The 9,430-nt window shown below is 35.4% G+C and overlaps 1 protein-coding gene across 1 annotated transcript; it reads left to right on the top strand.

Moving 5' to 3' along the window:
• The first annotated feature begins 1,030 nt into the window (after window positions 1-1,030).
• On the top strand, window positions 1,031-8,647 carry LOC109001846 (potassium transporter 4). Its single transcript, XM_018979311.2, has 9 exons — window positions 1,031-1,210; window positions 2,138-2,366; window positions 2,481-2,726; window positions 3,405-3,455; window positions 4,420-4,680; window positions 4,902-4,954; window positions 5,238-5,352; window positions 5,448-5,702; window positions 7,237-8,647. The coding sequence occupies exons 1-9, from the start codon at window positions 1,166-1,168 to the stop codon at window positions 8,322-8,324; spliced, it is 2,343 nt and encodes a 780-aa protein (XP_018834856.1). The 5' UTR covers window positions 1,031-1,165; the 3' UTR covers window positions 8,325-8,647.
• The last annotated feature ends 783 nt before the right edge of the window (window positions 8,648-9,430 follow it).

The raw sequence follows: 9,430 nt of genomic DNA, 5'->3' as shown, positions 1-9,430 counted from the left end.
CTCGTCCACCGGCCTACGGTTTGCAGATGGGACTGGTCTGGCGTGCGGCTGAGTGTCTCATTCTTGTCAGGTTCCACTTTCCAGGTTCAGCCGATTTGAAGGGATTTGTTTCTATGATGAGGACAAAGATGAGCTCGGAGATGGAGCTGTGGTTCGGAGATTCTGTCAGAGATGAACTTGGGGCTCACGGGATTGATGGGCAATGGGTGAGAGAGATAACGTGCAAAGGCAACGCGAGAGAATAATAAGATCGTTGGGCTTTGTGTGTTTTAAAATGAATAAATTACTTTCTACGTCGAGCGGGATAACACAATGGGACCTAAGAGCGGGGCGAGTAGACTTTTAAAAAGTATCGACAGTTTGACCGATTACTGTAGTTTGATTTTTTTTATATATTTTTTAAATATATTATTTATATATATAAACTCACTCCTAATTACCTACTTAAAAAAAATTAAAAAGAATAATGATAGGGTTACTATCCTTTTACTATCCATTTACTATTTTTTTTTTGTATTTGATTTTTTTGTATTTTTTATTTTACTTAATAGTTAAGGAAGTGATTATTAGTAAAATTATATATTTTTAAGTTTTCTTTAATGATTGAGGATGTTAAAAAAATATTTAAAATAAAATGATAAAAAAATAAAAAATTTCAAATATATTATAAATAGTAAATAGTTAGTAAGACTGTAATCTATCAATGAAAAAATCTATTCATCATTTCAACTCCCATCATCCTCCCACCTCTTACTATTCACACAATTACCACACACCACACATTTTTTTAATTATTATTATTTTTTATTAAATATTTAATATATGAATAATAAATAGATAAATTAAATTAGTTTTAAAAAATTAATTTAAAAAAAATTAATTTTTTTTTTTAAATATGGTGTATGGAGATCGGAAGGTTGTGTAGCATTGCTGATTAAAAAATATAATCAGTTCAATTAATCGGTACAAGCATGGGTACATTTAGCATTTCTCTTATTAATATTGTCAATTATAATTAGAATTTATAGAAGGATTATGTTGTGAAAAGGGAGGATTGAGATGGGAGAGAGAAACTCGGGTTCAAACTCATCCTGAGCTTCGTTTACTGCCAGTACAAACATACGCGCACAATCCACAGAGGCTCGCTCGTTTGGCTGTCTTCTCCATGGAGCCAGAGTCTGGAATTCCGACTCCTCGAAGCACTTCCCCGGTCTCTCTCTCTCTCCAAATTTCTTATTTTACCTTTGTTCTGAATCTGGGAGTAATTGTTGTTTGAATCTATTTATCCGTTGTACTTTCGATGCCTGTCAACTCTATTGGTCTGTTTTTCTCTTTTTCTATATATCAACTTGTGAAGGTAATCATATCTGCGTTCTTGTTTGGCAAAACTAAACGGATACTGAAACTGATTTTCAATCAACTGAATTATTTTAGTCTGATTTCCCCCACCCTCCCTTGGTTCTAAGAAATTCAACTCAGTTATGTTCAATATAAAGTGATATTCAGTACCATTAGTTACATGTACTTATTATGAATTCTGTATTCCTTATTCCTCTTCTCCGTCTCTAATTTTTATAATCGTGGATCATATTAACTTTCTAAACTTTACATATGATGTAAATTACTTTTGACTTTAAGCATCCTCGTCTTATACTCTTAGTCGTACTTTTTGTGGGGACAACTGAACTCCTGTATCGTATTTGGTCAAACTAGTGACGTATGACGTGGCAATGACATTTTTTAAATATTGCTAGAGTACTACATGAGGTGTTAAGACGATACTAGGTTTCTGGTGCTCAAGACTTAACGATATTCCCATGGATTTGTAAATTTAGATATGTCTTGCTGTTGTTTGCTTCACTGATCTTTTGATTAATGGTAGGTACCACGTTGTGCACTGTAATATCTCCCTTCTCTTTGACATACATATTTTTATGGTATAGACTCAACGCAAGTCTAGCTATTGAGCACTGTCATCATCAATAGACAGCTAATCTGAGTTATAAGATTTATTATTGTCTTCTCAAGTTTTAGTTTGGCTTTCAAATACCATTTACTATGGCATCACCTCCAGCAAGAACAACATTTTTTTTTATGTAACCCGTTAAAATTTATCAAAGATTTTGTACCTTTGCAGCTTTCGTGGGTGAATCTATCGAAGAACCTAATATTAGCTTATCAAAGCTTTGGTGTGGTATACGGAGATTTGAGCACTTCACCTCTGTATGTTTATGCTAGCACATTGCAGAAGCATCAAAATGAGGAAGCAATATTTGGTGCATTTTCTTTAATTTTCTGGACGCTGACATTGATACCCTTGCTCAAATACGTCTTTATTGTGCTGAGTGCAGATGACAACGGTGAAGGTGTGTCATTAAATTAAGTTCTGTTAAATTGATTTTGTGCTTCTGCTATATCTAATTCTAATTACGGTTTAATCAAGGTTTTATGAGTTCTTATTATATTCTAACTGATGGCAGGTGGGACGTTTGCTCTTTACTCGCTACTTTGCAGGCATGCAAAGTTTAGCTTACTTCCCAATCAACAAGCAGCTGATGAGGAGCTCTCAGCCTATAAATATGGCCCCTCATCACAGGCCGCAGCCTCTTCCCCACTTAAGAGATTTTTGGAGAAGCATAAAAGGCTGCGAACAGCCCTACTTCTTGTGGTACTATTTGGTGCTTGCATGGTTGTAGGGGATGGAGTGCTTACTCCTGCAATTTCAGGTAAGGTACTCATAAGAAGGTGCTGAAGTGGTCACTTCATGCCCAGTGTCATTCTGGGTGTTGAATGTGTATCTATATATTTTTCGTTCAGTAAAATGCTTTTTTAAGACATTGGAGGGTGATAGGTGAAATTTATGTTACCATCTTTTACTTAGTCATTTATTTTGTGTGCTCGCTGTAGACAAGGGAAAGATGTTCCCCTGGAGAACTTCCCTATAATATGCATTTAATCATCGAACACTTCATACAGATATAGATGACAGTGACCATATCTAGCACTGGTCCAATTGCATCCCTGATGATCAATGATAAAAAAATGTCTGGTAGGCTCCATATTTCCCCTAATCTCATTATGGGGATTAGTTGTTTCTTTAACAGCTACAATTGATGATTGTGGGCATCATTAACTTTCCAATATATTCACTCCTTCAATTTTTGACCAGGTCATCAGATCTAGAATTAAGATCATATTTCCCTGATAAGTGCATTTTTACATTAGTTGTTTCTCAGAGTGGAAAGTGATCTACATGTGCTCTAATGATAAACAACTATTCAATAGGATCTTCCACTTTTTGTTGCTATACCTAATGGAGACTTCATGTCTGGGAATAATAACTTTTTTTTTTCAAACATAATGTGATTTTATTGTGTGGAATTATGAGTTGGCCATGTTTGCAGTTCTATCATCGGTGTCAGGACTACAAGTTACAGAAGAGAAGTTAACTAATGGTAAGCATCTGTCTTCATATGCCAAAACATAAGTGTTTGATTCATTAGGGTTATTTATAGATATTTATGCAAGTACAAAAACAATCTTTGAGTTTTGCACAGTCATCTTTAAGGTCCTCAAGTTTTCAATTTTATCAATTCTCTTTGAGTTTGTAACTTTTTCTAGTGAGAACCCCTCTATCGTAAATAATTCAACGGAAATCTGATCTGGCATGTCATATGTAAAAAATAATATTAAAATATAAAATTCATTTAAACATTAAAAAATCCAAAATAAACTGAATTTAAAAATCAAGAAATAGTTTGAAAAATGTACAAGGGCCACCACCCCAAGCCAGCCCAAGGCTGCTTGGGGTAACCCCGTTAGGGTCTAGGTTACATGACTCAGCTTGTACCTAGGTGGAGGACCTAGACGTCGCTTGGGATGACACTACTTAGGCTGACCTAAGCCGCATGTGGGTTGCACGACCCATCCACTGCCTAAGTTGCCCCAAGCAGCCATGGTTTTGGCCAGGTGTGGCTGCACAACCACCCTCGGTCTTTTTGTTTTTCAATTTTTTAAAATTTTAATAGTTTAGTTTTTTGTTTTACAAAATTTTTTATTGGTTTTTAAATTCGTTTTTTTAACACTCATTTTTTAAGGTTTGGATTTATATGTTTTTTTCTTAAAATTTTTTTAAATGATTTATGTTTATTATATGTTTATTAATTTTTAAAAGGCTTTTATATTTTTTTTTTTGCCATTTGACATGCCATGTGCCTTCAAGTGTGAAAACATGGCATGCCATGTAAATTTCCTTGAAATTATTTATCAGAGGATTCTTAAGTTTAAGGAGAAAAATCTGAGTAGCTAAAAGATAATCGTGCAAAACTCAAAGATTGTTATTGTACATAACGCTAACTATTTCTTAGGGTATCCATAGCGCTTTTGTTTCTAATATATTCTATAATTTCTTGCTTGTAGGTGAAGTCCTCTTGATTGCCTGTGTCATATTGGTGGGCCTGTTTGCTCTCCAACATTGTGGCACCCACAAAGTAGCATTTATTTTTGCACCGGTTGTGATCATCTGGTTGGTATCCATTTTTTCCATTGGGCTGTACAACACTCTTCATTGGAATCCAAAGATTGTGCGTGCATTTTCCCCACATTATATTATCAAGTTTTTTAGTGAGAATGGTAAAGATGGCTGGATTTCTCTTGGAGGGATTCTTCTTTCTATAACTGGTATGTTGCATCTGGAAATTGTTGGAATATTATCTGGCTTGCATGATATTTTTACTTGGTTGTGACATAAGATGGTGCAACTCATCTTTGTAGTTCTGGTTGGGTTGAAGTTTTGTTTATTAGAGACAAAAAGTTCTTGCTACCTTAGCATATGATCAGAACGGGGGATGTCACTATTTTTAATGCACAACTAACTAGTTAGCTTTTTTGGGTCTCACCAGGTACTGAAGCTATGTTTGCAGATCTTGGTCATTTCACTGCCTTGTCAATAAGGGTAAGTTTATAAATTAAACTGTGTTTTATATTTAGAATATACAAATGGGCAGGAATGGGAGGTTGTAGATATGGGTTACTTACATGAGCGAGGGACTCACGTGCTTTTCCCATTTGGCAGCTTTCTTTATTGAGTTCCAAATGAGGTTCATAGATTATTTGTTGAAGCTGATTCTGCATAAACTCAGTAATGAAATACGTCTACATAGTCTCAATTTTAGATTTTAAGGCCTCTTCATATAGATTTCTATAAGTTGGCAATTTTGATTTTTTCCTCTGTGCAGCTCGCATTTGCATTTGTTATATACCCTTGTTTGGTAGTGCAATACATGGGTCAAGCTGCTTTCCTTTCAAAAAATCCGGAATCCATTCCTAAAAGTTTTTATGACTCAATTCCTGGTTAGTTTATTCTTAAGTTGAATGATACCAGTTCCAAAGTTATGTTCATAATCTCAACTTGATCTTACTTTTTTTTATCCTTGCTTGTACTGCAGAACCTGTATTCTGGCCTATCTTTGTTATTGCCACCCTTGCAGCAATTGTTGGGAGTCAGGCTGTTATTACTGCTACTTTCTCCATCATCAAGCAATGTCATGCCCTTGGTTGCTTTCCCCGAGTCAAAGTTGTGCACACCTCAAAGCACATATATGGGCAGATCTACATCCCAGAAATAAACTGGATACTCATGGTCCTTACTCTTGCCATAACTATTGGATTTCAAGACACAACTATAATCGGAAATGCTTATGGTAAGTAATGCTTTGAAAGAGCTTCTCACACTCTCTCTCTCTTTGGATTGATATGGGTCTTGAACATGCAACCACACTCTCTGCTTTGTTTCTACCGGTTTGAATTACAGCTCATTGGCCTCTATGTTAGTTCTAATATCCAAAGATAATTAGCTTCTAGTTGTAATCATGTACCTTGTGTTGATTTAGTTATTTTGAGAACGCCCATTCTCTCTCACTATCTCTCTACAAAAGATACCACCATTATTACTCAATGTTTACTCTTGAAATGCCAGCTTTGCTGGAGTTATGATTATTTACATTGTTTGTGATATTTTAGATGAGCAGGCAGGAGATTAGAACCTTGGGCTAGTGAATCTACCACCTCCCCCTTGATATAGACATCAACTTGATTTCTACGTAAAAGGGGCTTGCAGTTGGCAAGTATAGCAAAAAGAGGAACAAGGCATTTAAGTTGCATATTCTGGTACATAAAATCACCATATGCCATGACTATATATAAAAATAGACAGAAAACGAAATTAATGATAATGAGAAGAAAACCTTTCTAAACAACTAAATCAAATATAGTCATGTATTATACATTTCTTAAATTCCTAATGCTATAAAAATACCAGCCTCATAAGGAACTCAAATATCATCTAATTCACCACAGATCATGCACCTTTTACTTTGATAAAGAAAAAAAAAAAACTGAATATTTTTTGCTAAATTCTATGAGAGTCGTGCTTGCAAATGAAAGTCACATTTTTTGGAAATGTGTGCTCACAAATCACAAGGAGGGTCGGTGTGATACCTCATATGATAACATTGATAATGATAAGGGTATGGTATATGAGATACCACACTGCTTGAGAATGAGAAGTTCTTGCTATTTATAAGGTTCCAATGTGGCTCTAATTGTATCATTGACTAATTTTTTTTGAATATAGGCCATGTGGTTTGGGCTTTTCATTGTGGCGTTACAAATGGTATAAGAGCGTGTTCCAATCAGAAATGTCAGACTTGAGTCGTGCCACTTACAATGGATTGGCCCGACGAGAATGTCAGAAATTTAAGGGGGGGAGATTGTGATAATATGATAAGGATAAGAGTAGGTGCTGTATGGGATCCCACATTGCCTGGGAAGGAGAAGTTTTTGCTCTTTATAAGGTTTCAATGGGGCTCCAATTGTATCATTGACTAGTTATTTTGGAGTATAGGCTATGTGGTTTGGACCTTCCATTGGGGCGTTACAATTGGCTTGATATGAAAGTACACATGAATCTGTACTTACTGATGTGGCTCCAGCAATGCTAACGATCTAGACCAAAGGCATGGGTTATGAGATATATTCAAGTTTTCAAGGGCATAGATTATGAGATACATTCAAGTTTTCAAGGAAGTGCCAATAGTGGGACCAACCCAGTAGTTGTTAAATCTGCTAAAATTTTCCAGTTTGTAGCGAAGGCAACATGAGCAGTTTTTATCTGACTTTGTATCAGCCCATACAATCTTGTATGTGATTTTGATTTATCTTAATTTTGTGTTTCAGGACTTGCCTGCATGACAGTTATGTTCATCACAACATTTCTCATGTCGCTTGTCACAATCTTCGTTTGGCAGAAAAGTGTTTTGCTGGCTGCAGCATTCCTTTTCTTCTTCTGGTTTATTGAGGGTGTATACTTGTCATCAGCTTTTATAAAAGTGCCTCAGGGAGGATGGGTTCCCCTTGTGCTTTCATTTATCTTTATGATCATTATGTATGTCTGGCATTATGGGACTCGCAAGAAGTACACTTTTGATCTTCACAATAAAGTTTCACTAAAATGGTTACTTGGCCTGGGCCCCAGCCTCGGTATTGTTCGTGTGCCTGGGATAGGCCTCATATACTCAGAACTGGCGACAGGAGTCCCTGCAATATTTTCCCACTTTGTGACAAACCTCCCTGCATTTCATAACGTCTTAGTTTTTGTTTGTGTCAAATCAGTTCCAGTTCCTTATGTCTCACCTGAAGAACGTTTTCTCATAGGCCGGATTTGCCCGAGACCATATCGCATGTATAGGTGCATAGTGAGGTATGGTTATAAGGACATTCAGCGAGACAATGGGGACTTTGAGAATCAGCTCATACAAAGCATTGCGGAGTTCATCCAGATGGAAGCAGTAGAACCACAGTTCTCAAGCTCTGAGAGTTCATCATTTGACGGGCGAATGGCTGTTATAAGTACCAGAACTCTGCAATCAAGCTCAAGCCTAATTGTATCTGAGCAAGAGGATGTTGGAGTGAGCAACTCCATCCAAAGCAGCAAGTCTCTAACCCTCCAGAGTTTGCGATCTATTTATGACGAAGAGAACCCACAAATCAGGAGACGCCATGTGAGATTTCACTTACCCCCAAACTCTGTGATGGATCCTGCTGTTAGGGAAGAACTAATGGATTTGATTCGGGCAAAGGAAGCAGGGGTTGCATATATCCTGGGACACTCATATGTGAAGGCAAGGAGATCTTCATCGATCTTGAAAAAGCTTGTGATCGATATTGGGTATTCATTTCTTCGGAAGAATTGCAGGGGCCCTGCTGTGGCGCTTAACATTCCTCACATTAGTCTTATTGAAGTTGGCATGATATACTATGTCTAGTCCTTGGAGTAACTTATTCTTGGCCCTGGTGATTATCTTTTCCATGGATGGAAAGGGAGGTAGTATTGCCATGGGAGAAGGAATATGTGCTTAATGCAAAAGGTAGGATCTTAGGTCACTGCAATTTCATTACAAAGCTTTCTTGGTTCTGTTTGCCTCGTTTCAATTTGTATAGACGATACCAACTGTCATTATGAGGCTTAACTTGTGAGTTATTTTAGGCTAAGTTCTTACTTGAACTTTACAGCTTGAAGTGTGAGCAAATATACATGATGGAGACACTACAACATTTATATATGCCCATATTATTATTATTATTATTATTATTATTATTTGATAAAACTAAATGTTCAATACACGTTCAATTCAATTCTATTATTCTTATACAAGTTTCGAAATTTTGACACGGTTTGATAGTGAGTTGTAATATGTGAATCCATCTAATTCTTTCAACAAAAATAGATTGATATGTTTGTCTCTTTAAAACAACCCTTCTATCGATCGAGGGGCAGAGAGAATGTTCGGGTATTCAGAGTTTTCAAGATTTATTTTTAAAAATTTTTAAAAATTTTTAAAAATTTTTTATTTTTAATTTTTTATTTTTTTTTCGGCAAGGAGTTTTCATGAATACCATAAAATGTCTATGAATAGCTATGAAGACTTTTTTAGAAAAAAAATCTTAGCAAAGTTTTATAGAATGGAAAATGCTTCTTTGACACTCAAATTTGATACCTCATTTTGACACTTTATTTATTTTAATGTATTTTAATTTTTTTTTTTACTTAATAGTTGAAGAAGTAACTATTAGTGTATTGATATTTTTTTATATTTTTTAAAATGTTTTAAAATAATAAAAAAATATAAATAAAAAAATTAAAAATGTCAATTAGGCCTAACAGTCACTTGGAGCAGTACTACTCAAGCTACAGAGTAGCACCAATCTTATAGAATTGGTGGGATCCATTGAAAATAGGTTTGGAGATAAAAACTTTTAGAGGGGATTTTACAGAGGGTGTAATAAATCATTTAAATTTTTAAGAATTTTTTTTCTTATAGAGGGTGTAATAAATCGATTAAAATTTTTGGTTTTTTGTTTTTAAAAAAGA

The sequence above is a fragment of the Juglans regia genome, chromosome 10 (genome assembly GCF_001411555.2).
Source record: "Juglans regia cultivar Chandler chromosome 10, Walnut 2.0, whole genome shotgun sequence".
Classification (NCBI taxonomy): domain Eukaryota; kingdom Viridiplantae; phylum Streptophyta; class Magnoliopsida; order Fagales; family Juglandaceae; genus Juglans; species Juglans regia.
Note: the sequence above shows the minus strand (reverse complement) of the source record. Positions and strands in the feature narration are given on the sequence as shown.

Bases quoted from the DNA above. Each gene is read 5' to 3' on its own strand.
- LOC109001846 (XM_018979311.2), top strand. From the start codon at position 1,166: ATGGAGCCAGAGTCTGGAATTCCGACTCCTCGAAGCACTTCCCCG. The intron at 2,727-3,404 runs GTAAGGTACTCA...CCATGTTTGCAG, and splicing joins GCTTACTCCTGCAATTTCAG to TTCTATCATCGGTGTCAGGA. The intron at 4,681-4,901 runs GTATGTTGCATC...GGGTCTCACCAG, and splicing joins GATTCTTCTTTCTATAACTG to GTACTGAAGCTATGTTTGCA.